Source organism: Pseudopodoces humilis, chromosome 6 (genome assembly GCF_049639895.1).
Source record: "Pseudopodoces humilis isolate 2021_Gansu_Grassland_sample_001 chromosome 6, ASM4963989v1, whole genome shotgun sequence".
Taxonomy (NCBI): Eukaryota; Metazoa; Chordata; class Aves; order Passeriformes; family Paridae; genus Pseudopodoces; species Pseudopodoces humilis.
In genome coordinates, this window is record NC_142205.1 from 49500478 (window position 1) to 49526442 (window position 25965).

Below are 25965 nucleotides of genomic sequence, written 5' to 3' on the forward strand. Positions count from 1 at the left end.
GTGAAGCTTTCAAGCTTTTAAGAATTCTGTGTTATTTCTCTGATATGCTGTTGTGGTTTAACCTCAGCTGCCAACTGAGCGCCTCACAGTTGCTCACTGGCTTTGACTACTCTGCCAGTTTTGATGTAGAGTTTACTTTGTCTTGTCATTGCTGACAGTCTGTGGGAAGAAATAAAAGTATTTGAATGAGCAGAGTCAACATTTTGGATGAAAACACGAATCTCCTAGAAGTCCTTCTATTTGTAAGTGTAACTTACTTTTTTCTTATTAAATGAAACAAAAACCCGTATCCCAACAAAAATTAAAAAATATGCAAAAGCAACCCAGCCTTCAACATAGAGAGTTCAAGAACATTCTAATTTGAAGTTCTTCTTTAAACACCTTTGGGACTGCACAGCAAGTATTCAGTTGAAATTACATTAAATTAGTAGTAGTCACTTAAAGTTGGTGATTCATGTGAAAAACTCTAGATAGAACTGTTTTGCAGTCTTCATTGCTAATAACACTGTCAGGAAACGTTAAAGAATGAACATTTTGTCACTGAACAGTAAACTTATGTCATGTTTCAGAGCATGGGATGGTTATTACATGGGGTTTGGATTTTTTTGTTTCTCTGGAGAAGCTGATTAAAGCTGGTTGTTGCCTAAAGGCATGTTGGAACAAGTTTCTGTTCTTGTTTCTTAGGGTTTCTGTTTGTTTTTAAAATAATCTAATGCAATGAATGCAATCTGTAGTGCAAATGAAATGGAAGAAATCTGCTGTCCCAAAACAAGGGTTTTGTTCCAAGGTTCATTTCATAGGGGAATTTCTCCTCTTCTGGGAATTGGGTGGGTGCGCAAAACAGTTGAGGAATTTTGGAACAGACGAAATTAGCAGGTAGCTGGTACTGCCCACAGAGAGAAATGTTATCACAATTTTGGTTTCCTTTTCTTTTGTTTTCACATTGTTGTTAGTATCTTTTCATTGACTTGCCTGGGGTCCATCTGTGATTTTGGCCACTACCAGCCTGATGTTTCCTGAATTATATTTGTGATGTCCAAGAGAGGCAAAAAATATCACTAGGGGCAGGTTTCATTCTGGTCAGCACTTCATCATTCTGGCAAGGGCAAGGCCATGCAGCTTGTAGCAAACAAGCTTAGTGCCCTTGCTCTCTTAGGATCCTCTGTGGCATTATTAGACTTAATTATGTTGATCCCAAATGCACTTCAATTAGGACAGGCAAGGAGAAAATGAACTAGACAGCACAAGTCGCAGGAACCTCCTCTATCCTGCTTTTTATGTTCTTTGCTTTATTTTTCTTTTCTTCCTTCTTTGGCTCTTGGGCTTTTAATGGAATAAAAAAAGTATTTGGCTTTGTCACACAAGGTAATTGCATCTTTTAAAGTATAGCTGCCTGCTGTGACTAAAAGGTACCAAAACAGCCTTTAATACCCTGGTGCTGATGAAAGTTTGTCAGGTGGGAATGGTAGATAAACCTGCTCTTAGATTTTTTTTCTACTGGAGTTTAGGACAGGCCACTAGAAAAGATGGGTTTCTGCATTTCGCTTGTCTCCTCTGGGACTTCCCTAGATATTTTTATCAAATGTCTATACAGCCAGCCCTTTACACCAACATTTATCTCACTTTTCCCTCCCCTCCCTTTCTTTAGACTTTAAATCTATCAAACAGTGGATTTGTAACCCACTGTAATAATGTATGGCCAAAACCAGTGACTGTTGGCAGTACTGCTTAAATGAAACATTTGCTAAATGTTTTTTCAGATGCTGTGTTCTTTCTTGTGTGTTCAGTACATTAAAGTGAACCAGCAACAATCTGTCATGATACCCCAAATTCAGTCTCATTTAATTGAACAATAAGAAACCATTTTTTTTTTTTCATCAGTTTCATCAACACTTTACCCTTCCTGAGCCTGAGAAACTACTGGGGTTTTTTGCTTATAGAACAGAGGTAGCATTGTACTCAGCCATCAGCTTTGAGACAGGCCTTGTCCTGAAGATTTCAGTCTATTTGGAGGAGACAATAGATGATAGGAAAAACTGAGGCATGGAAGGGACGTGACCTGTGTCGGATCTTGCTGCAGGTCAGTGGCAAAACCATGGTGACAACTCGTGTGCTGTAGCTGCTGTCTCATAGCTGGGTCAGCCCCTGGTCACTGTGGGCAGCCACTTCCCAGGCACCCCTGATAATCAACTTGTAATGTGTGTACTGCAGGTCAAGCTGCTCCTGAACTCTGGTGGTGGTGCTGTCATCTGTTCTTTCAGTTCATTGTCTGATTTATAGCTTCAGGTCTCTCGCACTCCTGTTTCTAAACTTCTTCATTAATTCCAAGACTAGTTTGGAATGAGAAAACGTTAATTTCTAGAAGTATCTTATGCCAGATTATAATAAGCAGGTCATTAAGCTGTCATGGTCTATCGTGTCTGTGGGACTTGAGAGACCTTTAATCAGCAGATTATTGACACTACATGGCAAACAGTCTGGTATGTAAATAAAAGTTCATGACCTTTGGAATTGCTAATAGAAGGTCGCCATTCAGGTTACTACTGCTAAAAAAGAAAGGTCTATATATGTTTTTGATGTTTTTATTGTAAGGCTAGTGAAAGGTAAAGAGTGTAGTGCTTTGTAGTTCAGGCCCAAGGCTTTTTTATCAGCAACTGTAACATTGCACTGCTGCTAATGTTTGATTTTGCATCCAAGAGTTTCCATATGTTGTGTTGTAATCCTCTTTTTGGTGATTTTGTCCTCTGAAGTTATTTCAAGTTCCTTTGTCATAATATGCATTTAAGCAGCATGAGTGTAATTTTAGGCATTTGTTTTATGGTAGTAAACTCTGATGCTTTTTTTTTACGTACAGTGTAAGCACTGTACAGAAGTTGCCATTTAACTCCATGAGTCTTTGCATGTGTAAGACTGATTAGCTCTCAGTTTGTAATGTGTTAGATGGTCTTAAACAGAGAAAAAACAGAAAACAGAATCTTCCTCTATACATCAAGACAAAATGCATTTTGGTTACCAGCCCTCTCCCAGTTAAAGGTATGAGAACATCTAAACTAAAGACATTTCGCAGCCTTTCTCTAAAAACAGCTGTGTGGTCGCCCCTGCCCCAGGCTCAGTGCTCTGAGCCCAAGGTGGATTGTGATAAACACACCAGAGCTGGAAGGAGTTCCTGGTTTCTGTGTGAAGTGCAGCAGCATTTGGTGCAGAATGCAAGTACAGATGGCCACAGTTACTTTAGCTCCCCTGGAATTTCCACTGCAATCTCTTGTCCTTATACAGTTGCCCTTTTCTGTGTTTCATACTACAGTACAAATTAAAACTAATGTTTGAAAAAAATAGTTCTCAAAAACAAGCTGCAGCCTTAGTCCTGGGTGTCTGTAACTGACCATGGAAAATGAATAAACTCCACAGAACTGAGCATGCTCCTTTGTGCTAAATAAATTCTCTTACTGAGTAAAAAAAATCACAAGAAATTGATAATAGCTGAAAGTTCATTCTTCTCATATTCTTTAAACTTGCTGCAATTTTACTGCCTGTGTTACTCTTATTTTGGAGGGAAATATGTTTATAGTTAATTTGCCCAATCTTCAGTTAGCTGAATTTGGTACACAGATTAAATTTTAATAATGAAAAGCATTACTGATTAAAAAAATAGATAAAACTTGTGGATATTGCATAAAGCATTCTAAATGTTAAACTGAACATGGGACTACAAAAAAAGGCTTGCTTTTAGTTCTTCATTCAGCCAAACATACCAATTAGATGCTGTACTCTTTGTCTTAGAGGTTTTGTCTTTCGTATAAGTTTTACGAGAATTTTAATTGAAAATTTGTAAAAAGGCTTGTCAAAGTTACCAATTTCAGCGATAGAATAAAAACAATGATATAGGATGAAATATATATTAAATATTGTGTTAGATTTCTCAGGAGAAATACTAAACTTGTTAGGTAGTTACTTGTTTTTCTTTGACTTCTGAAATACAGTAAAAGAGCTCATTGCCCTAACTCGAGGCTGGTTTCTTTTTTCTTTGTCTCCGCTACAGTGGTATCAGTCTTAATCTGTTGCTCCCAATCACTCTTCGATTTTTAAAAAGGATACTATACAATTTCTGAATACTGAAGTATGCCCTATTTTTTGTAATTTGATGTAAGAATATACAGTATTCACTCAGTAATAATTCAGTGGAGAATTCCCTTTGCTGATTAAATAAACACTTCTTGATCTTTATTATTGTCCAAGTTGCAGCTTTGCTTTTGTGGAATGGAATTGAACAATTGAGAGGAAAAGTCAATGGAAATGCATTTATCTGTGCTGCAGGACACATGGCTTGTTCAAAGAGGACTCACTGAAAAGTAGATCAGATGTCTTGTGTAAAAAACTGCTGACTCTGAGTTCATGCACATGCTTCTAGCAAAGCTCTTGCTCTTGCGTAAATGGAGAGGTGACGGGGACATGAGGTTGTTTCTGTAGAAACATTTTTTTGGCAGCTCTTTTGCAGTAGAAAAATACAGGTGATGACAACTCTTGGGACAAAAGAAATTTTACTTCCATAGGGTGTTTTTTTCCTTTGCAAAATCAGTAGCAATGGCTTCATGCAAAAGTATTAAAGAATAGGTGTCTGTCTAGAATTTGACTGATAAAAATGATATGTTTTAGTTAGAAGGTGTTCCTCAATGCCTTTTCTTGAAGGCAAAATAGGGATAGATGAAGGACTACAGTTTAGAATATATCACCTTTGATAAGAAGTCAGTGTTACTGGATTGTTATCTTTTTACAGTGCCTCAAAAGAGTTTCTAAGGTGCGCTTTCAGGTTAAAAAATCTAAAGTGAAAATTTTCATGCAAGGATGCATTTAAAAAGAAAAAATCTAAATCATGAGGTGGACTGTGCTGCATTGATTACTTAGACTACTGAAGTGCACCATCTCTGAAAATGCAGCACAGCCAAGATACTGCTTTGGGACTGGCAGATGTCCTGCAGGACTTGGGGCAGATCATTGAGCACAGCTCACCTCCTCAGCTTTTACAAACAGATATTGTGTTTTTCAGGGTTCCTTTATTAAGTTTTCAGTTTTGTTTTGCAAGTTATGGCAGGGTGGTATGTTAATTTTCATTATGAAATGAGGTTTTTGTAAATGAAGACTTACCTGGATGCTTACCATGCAGCTCACCATACTGTGCATTGTATATGCTGAGAATAGCAGGAGTTTTTGTGTAATTCCAAGGGGATTTCTTCACATGGGCAATTTTCAGCATCATTGAACACAGGAATAAAAATGTAATTTGTAAGATAATTGCAGAACAATTATTAGGAAGGACTCAGAGCTACACACTAAAGAAAAGAAAGGAAAAACAGGAAGGATAGAAAAGTCTGAGATCCAGGTAGTATATTTGTTAGTGTCTGGTTATGTTTTGTCTTTTAAAGCCAGAAAAATATTCTGATCAATCTGAAAAATTTTATTATTATAAAAATGTATTAAAGTTCTGATTTTGCATTTACTAGTATCTCTCATTACCCTAGAAGACTGGCAGAGATCTTTTGTCCGAAGTTCTAAATGCCTGCTTGTGGCCAGTATACACGTGCGTGTATTTGGGGTGGTTTTATCAGCTGTCTTACTGCCTTCCTTGTGTGCACCTGCAGTACTGGGGTGGCTGGATTACTCAGAAGGCCCTTGGTGACAGGATTTGGAAGAGTGAATTAAGTAGAAAGTATAAGTCAGAGCTTAAGCTGAGCTCTTAATTGCACTGCTTCTGTCAGTGGAGATTGACCCACAGAGTAGTCGTCTCCTTGCTTTGTACAAACCTCCAGTCCTATCACTCCTGGTTTATGAGAAGGCTGCATAGAAATATAGGGAAGTACCTAAAAAAGATTGCTGTGCATAAGACACAGTATCAGGCAGCTTAGAGTCTTTGGTTTTGCTCCCAGTTATTGCTGATTCTTGTGGCAGAAATAGGAAGGATATGTTTGTGTTGCACTGATTAGTGAGATTTGTTGATAAAGTAATTGATATATTTTATAAGCATGTATGAATACCTTAGGACTCAAACTGGATAAAGTTATTTCATATTTATTGGGAGCCAAGAATTGAGGAAATCCTTAAATTGATGAAAAGAATGGAATCTATATATGTGGAACTTTTTTTTTCTCCAGGAAATCTGTGATCTATAAGATGCCTTAATTTTGCAAGGGGATAACCATTTTAAAAAATAAACTGGGAGAATACAAAAATATAAGCAGCTATTCTTAAATGAAGAGGTAAAACAATTTCATTTGTGAAATTGATTGCATGCAATTTTAAGGAACAGAAAATCTGGTAAAGCTGGTGGACACTCATTAATTTTTTTCTTTCTAAATTAAGAATATATTTTGAGAGGACATGGAGCAGGTGGCTTCAAAGACAGTGGTACTATTTTTAGCCTTCTAATTCTGTGATGAGAATTAATGACAGTAGAATTAAGAAGAGTCTACCGGTTTCCCATTATGCTTTTTTGGTACACTTCTCAGTTTTAACTACAAATTTGGTAATAAATTGCTTCTCTTAAGTCAGGTACTGTGGACATTAGTAGTTATTATGGAGAGAATTTTCAAAAGCTTCTAGTACTTCTTATACACTGTTAAAGTCAAAAGGGAAACTAGAGGGAATTGTGCCACAATTTGGTGTATTTGTACATACTGATTGTTGTGCATCTTTTGCCTGGAGAACTAAAACAGTGTAATTTCTACAAACATTAAAAAAAAAAAATTAGTTGTATTTCATGCCTTTAGATGGATAATAGATGCAATGTCTTATGGGGACAGACAGCTCAACCAGCAGCCAACTCTAATCTCTCTTAGTCACTGGAAGGCTGTGGAGTGTGGGCTTTCTCCTTCTGCTGCTTCTTTTTCCGCTCCAGCCTCCACACGGCCTCATGGCTGATCAGAAGCTCTTTGTGCAGAAATGTCCTTGTTGGTTGAGAGTGCAGGGGCTTGTACATGTTACAGATTGGGGCTGGTAAGTTCTTGTAGCACAGCTTCAAAAATCCATATCTTGCAGGAATTGTGTAGGAGAGGCAGGAGTAGGAGCACCAAGCAAACTGGTGATAGACCACACTGACAGTGTAGAAAACTATGGATGGATTGTTGTCCTGCATTGTTACATAAAAATCATATATATTGACTGCAATGGCAGGCAGAGCAGCAACCCCATTGCTTAATTTGGGCCATATCATTCCAACTCATAAAGGGTTTTTCCTTCTGCTCCGCCTGAGGCAAGAGCTGGTAGTGCTAATTACCAGATTAAGTGAAGGAGAGACAAAAAGTAATCGGTGGTGTCTCTCCGTCTTCACACACTCTGTTCCCCTTGCTCTCTCTTTTTAATGCCCTAAGGGTGCCTGCTGTAGAGTCTAATTGCTTGATTTGGTGCATCCAGAGAGAGGATGTGACACGCCACCCTGCACTTATTTGTGCTCTGCCCATTTGGCAGTGACAGAAACCAAGCAGAGGTCATGTGAGGGCAGCCAGAAGAGCGCGGCCGCGCCGGGAACGCAGTTCCACTACACTGGGCTCCTTTCATGCCTTCTGTGTGAATAGGGGTCAGCGCTGTACCAAATGGCATGGAATTAAGTGGTGATTTTATGCAGACACATCTAAGTGGGGCTGACTGAGGAGCCCCACCCCATGCTGGAAACAGTGTGCTCTGCTTCCAGGGCAGGTGGCTAGGACTAACCATGGGTGGTTGAATAAATGAGAGTGACTTTGGAGCAAAGCAATTAGGAGCCTGATGCTAGAAAATCTTCTTCCTTACTGTTTGTGTGACACAAGCCTGATGATTTACTAGGGAGACCAGGAGTCACAGAAGGAGCTGTTGAAGACATGTTCCTTGAGAAAAAACATGCTGTCATTCTAAGGAGTTAGGGAGCTGTAATCTTTTATGCTTCTGTTTGTGTGTTTGCATTTAAGTCTACACTCTCTGGGCTGCCTTGTCTCCCTAGCATTGTTTAGGTTGAAGTGTAGTTAATGAAGGTGCAGTTTTATGCTGACATGCCCAGCTACTTATGAAGGGTTACAGGTCCATTTACAATAATCCTGAGAACCCACTTTCATTGGTGTTGATGGGGTGCAGTAGTAGGATGCAGATGGGGTCCTGTGGGAGTTATAATCCGTATGCTGTAACTCCTACAGTAGGGCACTGCCAGTGGCAATGTAACCACTTGGAAGAAGTGTCCACAAACATTTACTGGGCTACAGCTGTACTGGTGGTGCTGGCCATTTTATATCTTTGCAGAGATAATGGATGTGAAGGAAATTTACAGAAAGCAGTTGTAATCTTTCTGAGAATGTTGTATTAAATGTCAAGTGTTTTCTCTTTCTGTATTCCATCAACTTGCTAGCTCACATATTGATGCATGCAATTTCAAGGCCATCTTCTGTTGTGTTTCCAGTGGAAAAAAAGTCAGCTTATAGCACATATTTTCTTAGTCTTTAAGTGTATGACACTGTGTTTGGATTGTTAGATTTCATTCCATCTGTATGTCCCGTATGTTCAGCCCTCCTACTGTTCCAATTTGTTTGCGGTCAGAAAGGATTCTTACTGACAGCTCCACAGTCGTGGTCACAGCTGGTACAGCTGTGCGTTGTTGAAGACCTCTTCTCTTTCCCTGTCTCTGGGTAGCCCAATGCAGGGTTATTTGCAGCAGGACCAGATTTAAAGGTCTTTCTGTTTCCTGATGTTTCAGCTCAAATAAATATCTAGAAGTATGCAAATACAGTTAAAGGAAAACAATTCATGCTTTGAAAGGTTTCTAATGTCCTTGTAGTGGATGAACAACAGAATAGGTTAATGGGGAAATTTTCTAGGCTGAATTGTTTTGAAATGGAAGAGAAGGCAGGCAGAACATTCTCAAGTTTCCTGGGCTTGTTTGTCAATGTACAAATAGTTTCAGTTGCTTCAAAGAGGATCAGTAAATGGGATTATTGAAAAACAGGAAAAATGTGTTTGATATTGCTTTTCCTTGCTCAGTTAAACTTTATTTCGTTCTGTTTGCATTTACTTCTCAAAATTAGAATCAGCTTCCAAATATACTTGCTCTTAAACAAAAGCAAGGCTGAAAAGCAGGAGAAGCTCTCTTAAGAGCGGTTTCCTTTCTGAACACTTCTCTGGGAAAAGAAGCCTTTCAAGTTGAATCTTTTCCTGTTGCTTTTGTTTGTCAGTTAGTGGCTGAAAAGTAAAACTTCTGATACTGTTAACTTTGGGTAAAACTTAGGCCTTATTTTTCAGATAAGGGAAAAAAACCCAAATAAGTTGTTCTTCTGTGTAGTGTTGTGCTTGCACTTCTGTGTTGCAAAATGTTTGTTTTCTCTTCTAGCATGGATTGAAGTTGCAGTGTAGGCAGAGAGGTGTCAAGATTGATTTAGCAATTTGGTGCTGTGCATGTTCTCCTTTATGCTCAAGTTTTTACCCTTCCTCTACCAGGGTGCCCTCTTGACACTGGTGTTTTTAGCAGGAATTAGTTGTCTCCAGTTATCAGCTGAGATACATCTTCTCTGCTGTATAAATACATCACTGGAATTATCTGTTAGCCAATATATGGGATTATCTGTAGTGTGGAGTTGTCCTTTTTTAGAACTTGAAGACTTTTAAGCAGAGTTGAGGAAATGTCCTGGCTGGTGCTTTTGCCCTTGTTTTTATCACAGGTTTGTTAGAACACACATTTCTTGATCTCTTTCTATCCTTGACTGTATTATTGGTACTGAGAAACCTTCTATCAGGGTGGTCAGGAGGCTTTCTGAGCCCTTCAGTCTGACAGAGGTCTGCTTGCTGTAGCACGTTGCTGTTGTGTAATGTGTCCAAAGCATCACTATTCCAACAAGATTCTGTGGGATTCTTCAGACAGTGTTCTGGAAAATCTTGTTAACTTCCAATTGATCAAGCCAAGTGTAGTGGATTTTGCTTGGAGGGCAGGAGTTGAGAGTCTGTGGATTGTGGATGTCTCTTTTGAGATTCTGTGCAGAGTGACTTTTCTGTGGGAAACAGCTGAAGTTTTGAAATGAGTTTTACTGCTGGCACTCAGTAGTAAAAAATAAATGCTTTCTTTTATTCACTTTTCTAACAATGTCCAGCTGGGCATGGAAACTTACCCAGTATTCATATTTTTATAATTAAATGGTTGCTTTGTGCTGCTCACCTGGTGCCTTGAAACTCTCCTGGGGCTGAGCAGAAAGAAAGGAACTTTTCCTATGAGGAGTAGCAGTTGCTGGACTAAGTTGAAGTGATGGGAGAGTGCATGAAATCAAACCAAATCCAGTCCTCTGTGCACAGTTGTTGGGGATTTTTTTTTTTGGAATGTTGTTTTGAAAAAGTGGTAGGCAAAGACTAACTGACTGCAAGAGCACAACTTTGCAGCACAAGGGTCTTAGTCACTTGCTTTTTATAGCTTTTCTCTTAGGGAGCCATCTGCATGTACTACAATTACATTTCCAGATCCCTCAAAGATGTTTTCTTGTTTTACTGCTAGGTGTCAGAATCAGCTATTAGTGGTTGTGCAAAGCAGAGGTTTGTGCAGACAGTAAGTAACCTGGTGGATTCGTCAGGAACTATATAGTTTATAGAAATAATGTAATTCAAAGTGGCAGTAAAACTGGGAATAAAAGTTTGCACTTGCAAGCAGATGAGCATTTTATATGATGTAGGTGATACTGCTCATACTGTTGGCTAAGCTGAAATTATATGAGAAGAGGCTCTGTCATAGTGAACTGGAAATCTTCCAGTGTAGTTCTGTTTTTTCAATGCATTTATTCTTAAAGCAGGTTTAATCCTCAAATTAAATTGCAGTGATAGTGTTGCATTTGTATCTTCAGTGCAAGTCCAGCAAAGGTGTCGGCAGCAAAGCCATCCCAGGCTGCCATGTCACATTAAACAGATGTGATCTGAAGGGGCATCTTAACAGAAGTGAAGAGGATTTTGTCTGCATGTTTAGTCAAGCCCCCAACACCTTGTTTGAGAATGACAAATAATAGAGGTGCTTTTGCTGCTACCAAAAGGTGGAACTTTTGCCTAGGAACAAACCCCTCAGGAAAACAGCACTGTGACCATTTGTTGCTGCCTGTTTGTTCCTTGTTGCTTGTGTTTGAAAAGAAATTACTTTGCCCCTGTGAAGTGTGCTATTGCAGAAAGGACATTATTATGTCAATTATTATTTATTATTTATTAATATAACATTATTATGTCAATCCCTGCATATTTTACTTTTATTGGAAATTAGAAAGATATAAGTATAGATACTAAAGCATGGGTTAATACTGACATAATTAAAAATATAGCTTGATTTGGTAAATAGTCTTGTTTAATCTACATGCAGTAACCTCTAGAATTAGTAAGAAGCAACACACTGCAAAGCAACATGCAGAGCTGAATTACCTTCTGGAAAAGAATTTTTCAAAGCTCTGTTCAGCAGACCTCCAGTGTCTCTGGAAGCTGCACTCAGTGGTCTGAGAAATAGAACTATTTCTAATACATAATCTGAATTTTTTAGTTCTGGGCAGTTAGTGTAACACACAGGAAATGTTGATATTGGGTAAAAATACTCCGTTTGAGACACTTCCCTGTCTTGCAATGACTACAAAGTGCAAAGCGATGAGGAATTTTTGTCAGTATTCACGCAACATGTGTCTTGTAATTTGGCTTTGTGCATCTGGATTGCTGATAGCAATTGGGCATGGGTATTAGAAAATAATTTTGATACCTGCCTATTTAGCATTTGGCGTTTTTTCCTCCTACATCTCTCTGAAAAACCGTGTTTTGCATAGGTGTGACTTTTGAGGTTCTGCTTTTGTTTATGTTGATGAAGTACTGCTGGCCTCTGTACATCTTGGTGCACCTTTGTTAAGTGAAGTGTTTGTAGGCTGTCAACTCTTGATAAACCTACCACAGCCCTTCTGCTGTCTGCTTCTCTCCTGCATTGCCCCGTACTTGGTGTTGTAGTTGTTGGAAGTTGATTTATTTCATGTATTAACATATGCCATACATTTGGGCATTTGCCGCTAGAGAATTTATAACTCTGAATTAGATATGATCGGGGAGAAGTGTGATAAGCTGTACAAGCACATCGTATCAGGGCCAGGATTTTGGATATGTGAACTTGGCTTCTGGCATGTTACTAAATTGCACTGACTCACTTCCTACCTTTTCAACATATGTTTTCTTCATATATGTGGTAGCAGTTTCTTTGTAAAAGGTTTTGAACATCTTATTGTGGGAGACTCTAGAAGGAGAACCAGGAATGAGCATTTGGTGCAGGGAAGAGGCAATAAAGCTGTTGAAAAAGTTGCTAGGAAAAGTTCTCTGTGCATTTGCATTTTGGGGCTGTGTTCACCATTTGCTTGATGCCCAGTCTTTTCTGTACTGGTTGGTTTGGTTGTTTTTGTTTTTGTTTTTTGTTTGTTTTTTGTTTTGTTTGTTTTTTTAAGTAGAAGGAGAGCAAGGTTAGATTGTTTGGCTCAAGTTTTTCTGTAAAGCTGGTGGTGTTCACATGCCTGCCTCTCTGTCCAGACTATTTCAGTCTTCTCACTCCTCCCTCATCCTCCACTTGTGTTTGCTTCTCTGCAACATGAAGAGAACAAATCTCTAACATTTGAATCTTCTATGAAATCTCTGAGAACAAATCTCCTATGAAACAACCTGGGATGTGGCAGCTTGTGTAGCTGGGGCAGAATATTTTGGGATTCCCTCTCTATAACCTACAAGCAGAGCTAGGAGCTGAGACTGCTTTCCCAAAAGGAAATGCTGAGCATTCAGAGTATCCTGCTGCGTTGACAAGCAAACCTGTTTGTGTTTCCTGGCTCTGCACTCTTGATGTTCTCAGCTGTTCAATCAATTGTGTAGGCAATGTAATTGCCCATTTGTTACCAGGGAAAAAGACTAGCTCAGATTGTTTCTGTTTGCAGTATCAAGTGCCTGAATCAGATGTTACAGCTTTACTGCTTGCAACTGAAATAAGTGAGCACTTGTGTATGGCTTTCCTAATGACACTTAATGTATTCTGTTTTTTTGTGGGTGTGGTGTTATTTTTCAAAATTTTAGTAGAGCAGTGGCTTCAGAAAAAGAGCATGAAGACTCATGGTGGAGATGCACCTAAATAGTCTGAAGCTCAGGTAGAGGGGTTTGGGATGAATAAGATTGGCACAGCAGCAGGAAGAAGACAGAACAGTTCTAGCTGCCCTCAGGGGCTGGAAGCTGCTAACCCTGGGCAACAGAACAGACCTGGAAAATGACCCATTTGCGGTTTTGCTTCCAGACCTTTTTCCCTCACCCTGCCTTGAAGCAAAACATGCTTCCTTTGCCCTTATACCTCTTCTTACACCTGATTTATATGCCAGAATGAGAAGACTTTTATGTCTTTGCATTGTCAAACTGCCTAAGAGAAATGATGAGTGTAATGATAGAGGATGTCAAATTAAGGTTTAGGGCTTTTTCCCAATTATTTTATTTTATACTTTTCTACTGTGCATGTTTGCATTTTAAGCCCATAATGTTTATATATGCTGCTACAGCACAAGTTACATAATTTTTAGAAGGTTTTGCAAATAGAAACTGACTTCAGTCAAGGGTGCTGCAGTGGAGAGGACTGAGCTAGAGATGGGGTGGTATTGATGAGAACAAGGCTGGATAGGAAAAGCAAAAGGACATGTAGCACTTACTGTAGCTCAGAAGCAAAGGCAGGGAAGAGATCCTTGGAAAGGTGTGTACAGCAGAATTTCTCAGTCTTTCTGCAAAGTCTTTTGGGATCAAGGAGAGCAGAGAAAAAAGTGTGGTGAAAAAAATTCCACTAGAGAGTAGAAAGATGAGAAAAGATGGGATCTATGTGAGATGAGTGTACCTAAGTGACTGTGAATGGAGATGTCTTGTTACTTCAACTCTAGGCTTTTTGAATGTGTGTTTGGTAGTGGTGGGGTATTTACCTTAGTGGTCTTTGTATGGGGAAAAAAAGGTACTAGGAAATGAGCTAGATCTCACAGAAATATAAAGATTACACTCCCAAAAACTTTTATTGAAGAATTTTACAAAGTGACTGGTATGTTAAAGTTTTTTATCCTTTAAAATAAATCTGCTCCAAGGGAAGTATTTTCTTTAGGCATCAGGACCTGAGTTTGCAGAGTCTCAGTGTGCATTTGAAGAGTTAAATTTATTTTGTCTAGGCTTGAGGGGAGTTATTCAAAAGTTGGAGCAGGGGAAATAGGGCATAATTCATCCTCTTTTGTGTGTTTTCCAGAATATCAATTTCTATGGACAAGAGGAGAGGGACTTCAGTCTTAAGGGACTCTTGCTCCAAGCTGATTGGCAGTGCATACAATTGCACTGCCAGAAAGCAATAAAATAAATACCTAGAGCAACAGTAACAGAAAGCAGATGTCTTGCTTTAACAATTAAAGAACTGGAAAAGACAGTAAGAAACTCAAGGCAATTGACTCTGCATTGTGAGGAGTGTATAGATCTTGCTTTCTTGTCAGACAAAATGGAAACCCCCATACTGGTTAAAACAAAATATACATTAACAGCCATAGTGTCTTGCTCTGAAAACTGGGGTCTGAAAACTGTGTGCTTAATTTTTCATGAGAAAATACCATGCAAAGGATCCTGCAAGATGTGGCAGGCAGTTTTTCTCATTGTGTTCTCAGGTCTGTTTTTCCCCTTTGGATAGGTCTATAAAAATCAGTCAAGTCCCTGATTTAACTAAGAAAAATGTGTGGAAACTGGGAATTTTTTTTTTTTTTTTAAATTCCACATGTGTGGGTTTTGTGTCGGGTGGGAAAAGATCTTACCAAGACAGTTATCTGTGAAATATAGTTTGATGTTTTTTAGAGACTGAACATAAAATGGAAATAGGTTTGACATCTTGTATTCTATGTCTGAATGTCGCCATGAACTAAAATGGTAATTAGTCACCTACGCAGCATCTTCATCAGCACCTTCATTCACTGACTGTAGTACGTGGAGTTTTCTTGCTGCTGATCTCAAGGCAAACAAGAAATGGGCTTTAGAGGAAAGCATTCTTTGTAAGCATTAGCATAGATGTGTATATATATATATAGGTGTGCTTTGAGCGGTTTGCCTCTCCTTTCATCAGCACACTTTTTTAGCCACTTGAAAATGAAATGCTTTAACAATTTATGTTGAGAATGGAAAAGTCATTGAAACTGGGGCATATGGAAAAAGAAATAAGAGCAGACTTCTGGTACTTCCCTTTTATGTGATACTGGTCCAGGTGAAAGCTGTAGGGTATGAGAGGATGTCCTGTCTGTTCTGCTTGAGAGAATGCTAAGTGACATTTTAAGGAGAGTGCACATCACTGGCTTGGAGGAGAGAAGAAAACTGTGTGAAACTTCATTTTGATTGCTACTTTGGTGCTCTTTCTCTGCCAGAGCTACTTAAAAACAAACAAGTGACAAAACCAACAAATAAATACTTTTTTGACACTGACAAAAGCAGACACACACATGAAGCTCATTTTTTGCTCTGGCTTCAAAAAGCAAAAGGACTTATTTGACATAAAATACTTTAAATAAGCAGTGAGTATTGCCGCTAAAATAACTTTGAGTCTGAGCACAGACTACTGCAGAGGAAGTTCTTTGGGAAAAATTGTCCATTTGGGGTTTTGGAGTTCATTTAGGAGCTTGTCAGCACTGCTTTATACATATACAAAGCTCAGGAGCCATGTGTTTCCCTGACTTTTCAGGGTGTGAAATGCTGTATTTCATGTTGTCCTGATCACCGCTGTGCTGTTGGTAAAATACTGTACCTCGTGTTTTGTGCTGTGCTGCTTGAGTCACAGCAGGAAGTCTTGCTCAGTGAATGACCTACAACATACTGGTGTGGAGGAAACACAGAAGTGCCCGTGGGAATCCTGGTAGTCTCCATGCTAACTCCATGCACAAAATTTTCTTGTGGCACCTCAAAGGATGGGCAGGTGGGAGTTTTTCACACTTCCAAAATACAGGACTTAAACACGCAGCCCCCTGCTTCCCTGACCCAACAAACCAGAAAAGCTCTAGCCAGAAAGCTCTGGTTCTGAACTTCAGCAGTTTTGGCAGGGTTTGGCTGGTGTTTGTGTTGTCACAAGGAGGGTGAGATTAGGTGCCTGCACAAGACTTCCACCTCTCACAAGTGTTTAATGTAACCACACTTGGAAGGTACATTGGTTTATGCGTGTGGCACATTAACCAACCTCTTACTGCTTGGCCTGCTGCTGTTGTCCTTTCGGTTGAAAACTGGTGCCAAGTTATTTAAGAATGTCAGCTGAGATGAAAAAATTCCCTATGTTTAATAATTGCTGGTCACTCTATGATTAAGTGCCTCTCAAAGATTTTCTGAGCTTTTTGTTAGTGTTTTTTGTTAGTCTTTTCCCCAATAGCCTTTAAATGCAATGCTGTGCTGTGTGATGCTGCATCCCTACCAGAAAAGAATCATTTTCCTCCACGCAGGCAAGATTGAGAATAAAATACGTACAGCTCAAAATGCTCAATTCACTTCGGAAATCAGCATGTGAATTTCACAAGCAGAGTAACAGCACAAATACTGCTACACCTTCTATTTCTAAATACATTTAATTGTTATAGAAGAGAAACATGAAAATATTTGGGTTTTATTTGAGAGTAGAAAACTTACGGCTGGGAAAATACTGCTATGCAAGTTGTTTTTGTTTTTTTGTTTTGTTTTGTTTTGGTTTTTTTTCCAGGCTAATGCTCCAGAGAAATGTTTTAATATTCTCCTGAATTTTTTTTTATAAGAAAGGAAATCAAGATTTTACATGCTCTGCAGCAGCGACCATTTATAGTTTGGCCAGATGTTCTTATTAGACGTCTGTGGAGAATTGAGGCTTTTTCTCTGTAAAGCGTTTTGTTGATAATGAGGTAAACTTCCACCTTTTTATTGCTCATTGGAATTGCTTCCAAGTAATTTTAGGCTGTGCAGGAGTTTCTTTCATAATTGTCAAGAAAATCCGAAGTTAATCCTGGTGAGAGGTGTAAGCCTTCTCATGAACGTCTGTTTTCTGCTGGTGGGGGGTACAGAGAGCAGTCTGTGTGCTTTATCCCTGTAGAAGGCTGTGTTTGTGCAAAGGTGGGCCTTTCCTAGGGCATCGCTGTAGGGGCTTTGGTCGGTGGTCTGTCTACCTCTGTATTTTGTTTCACATAGTGCAAGTAAAGTTCCTCCAAGTCAAAAGGCAGTTAACCAACAAAACATGCATGCAGCAATCGTCTCCTGATTTCAGTCTCCCAGTGAGTATCAGTGTAAAAACTTTCTGAGCCAGAAGCTGCATCAGAATCACATTTCAATAGCTATGGACCAAATGTTAATTATTTATTTTTTTTTTTCTGAATGCCATTAAGCTTTTGATTTCCACAGCATCCTGTGATAGAGTTAGTGATTCCATTCTGAATCGTTTTTCTCCTAATGGATCTTGCTCGTTGTTCCTCATCTGCTCTTCTTTATCTTCTCAAAAAAATCATTTCTAGTTTAGGGTATGGAGAGGACTGAGCGGATATGAGAGGGCATGTAATTCTTTTATCCTTTTGAAAACTCTGAAACCTGAGTTTTCTGGGTTTTTTCTTGACAGAAGCTAGACAACCTTGTTTTTTAGGTGCTTCAGTTTAGCACAGTATGGTCTGATCACGTAGTCTGTAAATGGGGGTGAGCTCGGCCTGGCTTGAGACCTGTGTAGTTTACTCTAAGTCACCTTTTACAAATCATGAGGTAATCTTATCCTTAAGTCTCAAGTTCTGGTGAAGGATCAGGATGCTTGACTGGATTAAATTTATGTAAAGTCAGTGAAGCCAGGCCAGACCTGCAGCTGATACATATGAACGTAAAGTTGCATTCATATGCACTGGTCAAATACTTCCATTCTAGTTTTCCATGCTTGTTCTGTTCGAAACCATATTAACCTGTTCACAGAACAATGTTTTGTGCCCCTTTACATATAACTATTTGCCACTTCCAAATGTAATTTATGGATTTTTATAATATGTAGCTTCCCTCCTCCTCATTCCTCTTTCTTCAACTGTGATGCCTTCAGCTGTGTAAGAAAGAAGGAAAGGAGTCTGTTACTGCAAAAGAGAGCTGCATTTGTCTGAGAGAGATTTGGAAACTTGAACAGCTTTATCTCAAGTTTCAAATAATGACTGCAGTCAGAAAGATTACACACAATTTTTGGCAAGCTTTATAAACATACAAAAGGCAGTCTTGATACAGGTAAGATGACCTTTTTTGGCTTTTTTTGTGGTTTATCACAAGAAGCTGTACTGACTTTCTCAAATCCACATATTGTACTTTATAAATAATGAAGTCTGAAATAAGACTTTCTTGACCAGCTGTCCTGCTTTCCATCTAAGAAAAATTTCCATTTATCTTTTTTAAATTGCAGCCAAGCCTGCAAGTTTCATTTGAAGAATGCTGACTGTTGTTTAAATTTACAGTCATGACTATTCAAGTCAAAAAGGAAAAGTTTAATTCCCAGTATGTATGGTCCTTTGGGTAGCTGGCATGAACAATTGGAGAAGAAAGTTACAGAAATGCAGGGGGTGTTTGGGAACTTCAGGGCATCATAGCAAGTATATTCTGCTTGATAATGGGTTGTGCTTTACAGATATCCTTTGTAATACAAAGCTGAAATTGCCCCTTCAAAAAAAGTGCATCTAAGGAAGGAGTCTTTGTTTGAAACTGTTGAAATCATTTCTGGGAAGGGTTTTAAAGTTTATATTCCTGCCTCCACCCACTTTTCAACAGAAAAACACTTTTGTTCTGTTTGCAAAAGAGAAATTATTAGGATTCTTCACTGTTTACACAGATCTAAAAAAGAAAGGGTATTTATGTGCCAAAATAAGTCTGTACGCTGCAATGTGGAGAAGTGAAAAAGAAAACCAGTTTTATGTTTGAGCAACATTTTATTATATGCCCTGAAACTACAGTGAAAATAGTTTTCTTTGTAGTTGGCACTTTCAAAATCAAATATGCAAGTTGGACAGATGGACATTTAGACGTGTGCTCAGACATCTACTAAATGTTTTTTAAACATTTTATGTGATTGATACTGTATCATGCCAAATACACGGTAATCATGTTGGGAGATGGAGTGCTTATTCTGCCTGTTTTGCTTGTTTCACTGATCATTAGTGTAGGTTTTGTATGGAATCCCTGTAGATTTGGAGGGAAATGATGCATTTGAAATTATTCAGTGGAATGGAGGACACAGGGATATACCAAAATCAAAGTTTGTGTTCTCTTTTTCACCACGGGGGAAAGACAATCTCTTGAATTTGGTGCTTTTGAACCCGTTGGAGGAGAAAGGGAATGGAACTTCCCTTATGAAACAGTATCAGAAGAGTTATCAACTGTTAGCTGCAGGGCTTTTAAAAATTCTTAGTCTTTCAGACCGGTATTATTTTTATTATTTTTTCCCCCTCAGAAATTATGGGTTAGTTTATGTGAACAGCATTGCTAAAACTGATAATAATGTGTAATTAAGATTTTTTTAAAAAATCTCTTTCTCACTGGGAGAATGCTGCCAGGGCAATTGCTTTGTACAGGCAGTGGTGATGCAATAGTCAAATAGCAAACAAAAGTGTTGTTTGAGTGTGGAGTTTGCTTTGAGTCCTACAAACTCAAAAAGAACCTTTCTTGCTCGGTACCGATAAAGTGACACCTATTGCATTTACTGGTCCTTTGTGGGACATCCCTGAGTTGTGCAAGTTTTAAATTCTTCAACTTAAAGTTTTGTAAATTGTAAAATAAACCAGATACATATTGTAAAGCTCTCACTGAGTGCCCCTCAGTCCTGATAAAATTATTATCCAGCAGAGGAGTCATTATGTATCTTAAAAAAAAAAAACAACAGACAAAAACCACCACAAATTTCTAATTCCTGCTCTTTTTTTTTTTTTTTTTTTTTTTTCCTTTAGTTCCTTGGCATAGCATTTCTTGGGATTGGATTGTGGGCATGGAATGAAAAGGTAAGTTGAATATAGCACCAAACTTTGTTTTTCCTCTTTATCTCTCTTTTTCTGATGAAATACTGAAACAATAATATGTTGCATATTTTGTGTTCACACACAGTTTCTACTGAAGCAAAATCAAGCCTCTCTGTCAAATAAAACCTTAGCTTGGGTCACTTAGAGGAACATCGTTGGAATCTTCCCAAGAATACCTTGGCAAGAAATGGTGTCTGACACTTGCCCATAAAATAACCATTTCAATCCTTACACACTCAGACTGCAGCTCAGATACGAGAACACCCTGCTGGGGCAGTTATGGGCAGGGTGTCCCCAGGAATGAAGGGGGAGCCTACATGTCTTAGAAGGCAGCTTCCTGAAAATACCCAACCAGGCTTTGCTTTAACATAGTATGTTAATTGCTGTTCCTCTTAAGAAAACAAACCCAAAAAACTGAAAATCAAGATGAGCCCTGAAAACCAAGGGAAACCTGAGGCAGAATAACTGTTGCTTTTTCTTGTGCAAATTAAACTGGCCACTAGAACATCCTTTGTTGCAAGACTCTAAAATCAGCTTTGAAATGGGAAGTGTGTGTGGGGTGAGTGGGCAGGGAAAGAGAAAACATTTCTGAACCAGAGCCTAATTTTTATTTTGCTTGCTGTAGAAATTGGGAAGAAGATAAATTGTCAAGGCATAATTTACAAAACAAGTCAGTATGTCTTGGGTTACTGGATGAAGAGTCTGGCTTTCTAAAAAGACAACAGCTGAAATTAAAGCCCGTGTTTCCTTTTCTTTGTTGAAAAGATTGAAAATAATAAAATTTGTCTGTTAACAATGATGCTGCGTTGTTCAGTTACATAATTGTTTTTTCTTCTTTTAATGGAAAACACTGAGTAAGTTATAAATTGATCTTCACTTAAGGCATAATAACTGGTGCTTGCAGCAGAACAAATAACACATTTGGAAGCTCTGGAGTTCTGGCTCTAAAAAATTCAGGACAAATTTTGAGTTGTTGACTTATATTCTAATTGCTCTGTGTGCCCTGGATATATAGATCATTACAAACAGTAATGAGATATTAACTAATGCACACTGTATACACCTATATATATATGTGCATATTTACATACCATATGATTCTGATATTGGATAGCTCAGATAGGCTTAGAAAGAGGTGCTGTGACTTTTTTATTCAGCAAAGATGTAAAAACATATTTTATTTAATACTCTGAACATACTCTCAGAGCTTGTAGCTATGTCTAAGCCTTAGAGAGCTGCATTGTTTAGGAGTGGCTCTACACAAGACATTTGAACATTGTTGTATCATTACAGTAGGTAACACAAATGATTCCTCTTTAGTGTGAATGAGCAGATAAAGGGAAAACAGCTATAGTTTTTATAGTGTTTTAGTCTTTGATGTCTAAAGTATGCCAGGCTTAACAGCTAGAAGGCGTTCTGGTGGAATCCTGGTTTGTTAGGATTTACATATTTTCTGTATGGGAAAGCTTGTACCCTTTCCTAGGGAAAATGCATTCAATTCATAATTGTTAATAGCCAGAAGTCAAAGCTCTTGTTTTTACTTGAGATTTGGATGTCTGTTATCAAATCATCTTAAACCACTTTTAATCAGATTCTCAAAGTAGGAGAAAATGCCATGTTGTTTTAAGATGAGCAAATAAGACCACCACAGCTTAATATGCATTGACTCGGGCTCCATATGTAGTAGGTTTTTAGATTTATTTTATTTTTAAATTAACAAGTAAAATAAAATACTGTTTATTGGTTTAAATCATGGGTTTTTCCTTGAAAAATTATCATATTTCCCCAACTTCTTTAGCTGTTTTATTTTGCAGTGCTTAGTATGGAGTGTTTTAATTCATGGTTGTAACAATCAAAATGCTGTATTAGGTATAGGTGAACTTGTGCCAAACCAGTTTGAGTCTTTTATTTCACTCGGCTCTTTAGAGGACAGGCAGTGGCCAAAAGCTGCTGTCAGCAGGATCAAGTTCCAGGTACTCATAGGCTCTGTGTTATTTAGCTCAGAGCAGACCCAGTTAGATCCCAGACAGAGTTATTCTTACTGTTCATGAGGAATTGAAGATGGAAGCCAGGGGCTTGAGAGATCTGTAAAATAACTGAAAAGCACTTCTCTAGCTAGTCTGCTGCTTGCCTAAGGCTGGGATGGATACCCCTTAAGCATTATGGGCTGTTGTAATGGTACACTGTATGACAATGAAGCAGTTTGTTAGAGAAGGACCTGGGGTTCCTGGTGTACACAAAGTCAAACAGTGAGCCAGCACCGTGACCTTGTGACAAACAGGACAAATGTGTCCTGGGCTGTACTAGGAGTGTTGCTAACAAGTTGAGGGAGGGAATTCTTCCCCTCTGTTTCAGCACTGGTGAGGCCACACCTAGGCCAGTTCTGGACTCCCCAGTCCAAGAAGGATGCTGACATACTGGAGAGTTCAGCAAAGGGCTGAATAGGTGATTAAGGTGCTTGAGCTTCTCTCCTACGAGGAAAGGCTGAGAGAGGTAAGATGGTTTAGTCTAGAGAAGAGTAGACTCAGGGAATCTTCATGTATGGAAATACCTGAAGGAAGAACTCAGAGAATGGAGCCGGGCTGTTTTCAGTAGTGCCCAGTGACAAAGGCAGCGGACACAAAATGAAACACAGGCGGTGTTTTCCCCTGAACATCAGCAAACACATTATTTTTATAATGTGAAGGTGACCAAGTACTGGCATAGTTCGCTCAGAGATGATTTGAATGAAGTCTCTGTCTGGAGATTTTTCCAAAGCAATCACAATATGGTTCTACATGGCCAGATGATGTCACCTGTTCTGTGAAGATTTGGTGCTGCCCCAATGAACTTGACTTTATCAGACTTGAACTTGACACTGCTTGTGTAATGTGTAAATTTGTAAGGGTTTTTTGCAGGAGTAGGTCATCAGGATTCCTACTGTAAAATTCATTTGGTGGTGGGGAGGATTTTGATTAACTTCTGTTTTGCATTGTGCAGCTTTATATTCAGCTGTGTGGTTTTATAGCTTGGCCATCAACTTGTGTATACTTTTGTTGCTTCACAGAATCTTTTCAAGGTAAAAAGATAGTGTTCCAGGCCACATTAAAATTGTAGGATGTAACAAAATAATTCAGACTTCACAGGAGTCCTATTCGCTGCTAGTTAAAACCAGTTTGGGACAGATTTGTGGACTTGGTGCCTAGTTTCTCTTTTTTTGCTAAGTTGGCTTGAATTCTCCCCTTTAAACTTTCTTGTGAGAAAGAAAAGCACAATATCCAGTCTTGTGGCCTTCCTTACTGCCTTTGCAGGGAGGCAAAAGAGCTCATTTGTCAAGTAGGCAATAGAATTGGCTTGACAGCCAGTCAGCCAGCCCTAAACAAAAGCTGGGCAATTAGCATTCTGAGCCATGAACCTGAAAGAGAGCTGGGGGTGGGGTGGGGGGCAGTAAACTCTGGGGATGAATGAAGCTATCTATACATGGTGGGACTGTATAGCTCACAGTCTCCCAGTGTTTTGAGGCATGCCAGGCTTGGGCTTGTACCAATAAATAGTTCATCCATGGCAGCCGATTTCCACCCTCCTCCCTGCAACAGTGACATGAACATTGTTAACATACAAAGAGTCTGTGCAAAACCTCAGCAACTTACAGCACTTTTGCTCAGTAGCAGGGGATAATGTTTATATTTCATTGTTTTTCTTAACCACTTCAAGTCATGTCTTCTGTTGACTCTTTAAAAATAAACCAGTGTTGTACAAAATGTCTGTTTCCCTCCTTTGCTGTCTATATTAGATATTGTGGTCTTAAGGCCATTTGTGCTGTGATACCAGTAGGTGCTTGGGAAAATAAGCTTCCTGTCTACTTCAAGGAGATTTATGTTCAAGAGTAGTGAGCCTAAGTGATGAATTGCTGTTAATGTCTTCTTATAAGATCTTATAAGATAGTTGATGGAGAGGGACTTTTTAGGAGGAATGCACTGTGGTTTTGAGGTAAACTCTTAAGTAAGAGGTAGCAAAAGTCAGAGGTAGTAAAGTAGGGAAGAAATCTTTCAAATTTTGTTGATTAGATTTAGTTTGTGTATAAAGTTGACTGAAGTGAAGAGGGAGAAGTGGAAGAAGCTGACAATGTGCATGAGTATGGCTTCTCAGCTTTTCCAGTCAAATCAGCATAATGAGTTGCTTCAGCTCAGAAGTCAAGTTGTGTGTAGTTTGGAGAGCCAGTATGGTACCTCTGGATGCCAGCATTGTATTCTTAGTGAGCAGGAGCTCTAAATCTGAATCTCAAGTTTTAAGATAGACTTTCACTTGTCTAAGGTGATTTAGGTCTGCTTTGGTGTTCTCGGACAAGCTAAACTCTGTACATGGAAACAGTCATAATTTGTCAGATCAAATCTGTCTCTCCTTGCCCTGAAGTGAAATCTAAAGTTGTTTTCAAGACAAAATTCTCACTTCTCTTATTGTCCCAGTGAGCAGTGGACACCAGGAAGGAGTGATAGACTAGTCACTCCATAATTGTAGTGCATGCATGTCTATCACTCAGTTCTTCTAAAAATTCTTGTCAACAAGGAAACTGCACATATCTGATGTTCCTTACAGGCTGAAGGATACCCAAAGCCTATATCTTGCCTCTAAGACAGGGCTGTGTGTGGGTTTTATAGGACTGGAGAAGAGAGGAGGGGATCCACTATTACACTTCATTTGATTCTCAATGCATAAAAATGCAGTCTAAACAGGCAGGCTCTTAAATGGTGTGCTAGTACCAATATTTGATAGTCATTAATCCTGAAAAGTCTAAAAATCCATATCTTGTATGTATTTATGCCAGTTATTCACCTATTGAACTCTACTTTGTTAGGACAAGAAAGCTAGACTAGTTTTCCTCCTCCGTCAGACACTTGAAAAATCAAGTTCTGCTGCAATTACTGCTTGCTGTGGGAAATGCAAAACCAACAAAAATCAAGGAAATTAGATTTGTAAACATCCCCCACCTAGTTTCTTGCTTGCAGAGACAAAATTCTGGAGTAGAATTGATTTGGCATGTTTCAATGAATATTGTTCTGTTCCTTATGTTCATTCTGATGCACAGCATGCAGGAACTCCATGGTGTTATGACTAACGAAGCAGAGAGACATTTTTCTGTTTTAAAATCATGCATTTGAAAATACTTTTATTTACCATCACCCCCGAGATGTTACTGTTTGCCAGTGATACTAAGTCCTGCAGACAAGCCTGTGAAAAGGCTAAACCTCTGTTTGCAAAAATGGATGTTTCAGAAGGTCTTGTATTGATGTATCTTTTTCTGGTCTTCTGTATTTCTTGGGTGTATGGTGTGGGGGGGGTTTTGGTTTGTTTTGTTTTTTCCTCCCAGTAATGAGTTATTGCAGCAGAGAAGTTTTTTTTCCCCATCTTGGAGGAAATGGAAGGTAAAAAAGTAGTGGCCTTCTCCCATTCTCCTGTAGAGTCCCCTTCTTTTACGTGCATCCTGTGGGCCAAATTTCATATATACTTATTGTATCACCTCTTTGTTTCTTAGGCTGATGGTTCTCCTAAGTTATCTCTGACTCTTTATGCCTTGAATTTTTATTACTGGGTCAACTTTTCAAAATTGCTGGCTGCCTGGAGTGTTTTCAGTTGGAGCCATTCTCTCTTGTCCTGCAGTTTGCTACTGTGCCTGTTACAGCAGCAGCTGTTTAGCAACAGATCATCTGGAAATGTCACTAGTTTGTTAGTGCACTTGTGACTCCCTTAGGAACCCAGGAAAGCATCAGATTCTGTAGGTGTGACAACACTGGGTTGCTGCTCCAGCTGAGATGTGTGTCTGGCTCTGGGATGAGCCTGTGAGGGCTGTTACTACTAAATGCAGGCAGTGGGGACCAACAGGAGGGGAAGTGGTGCTGAAGATCCAGCTTGCACACTGCAGATTTTGAAAGGTTTGAGTTATTTTCTACCTAGTTCCAGTGTGATCTTGTGGACCAAATGCCTGCTAGTGGTT

At 39.0% G+C, this 25965-nt stretch overlaps 1 protein-coding gene across 2 annotated transcripts in view; it reads left to right on the plus strand.

Annotated features, from left to right (window-relative positions):
* Positions 1–25965, plus strand: part of TSPAN5 (tetraspanin 5) — an 80161-nt gene that overhangs the window by 38994 nt on the left and 15202 nt on the right. For both annotated transcript variants that reach the window (XM_088056326.1, XM_005517473.3), the window contains one exon: positions 19926–19976. In XM_088056326.1, the coding sequence (XP_087912452.1) occupies positions 19926–19976 (51 nt within the window). The remainder of the gene's footprint in view (positions 1–19925; positions 19977–25965) is intronic.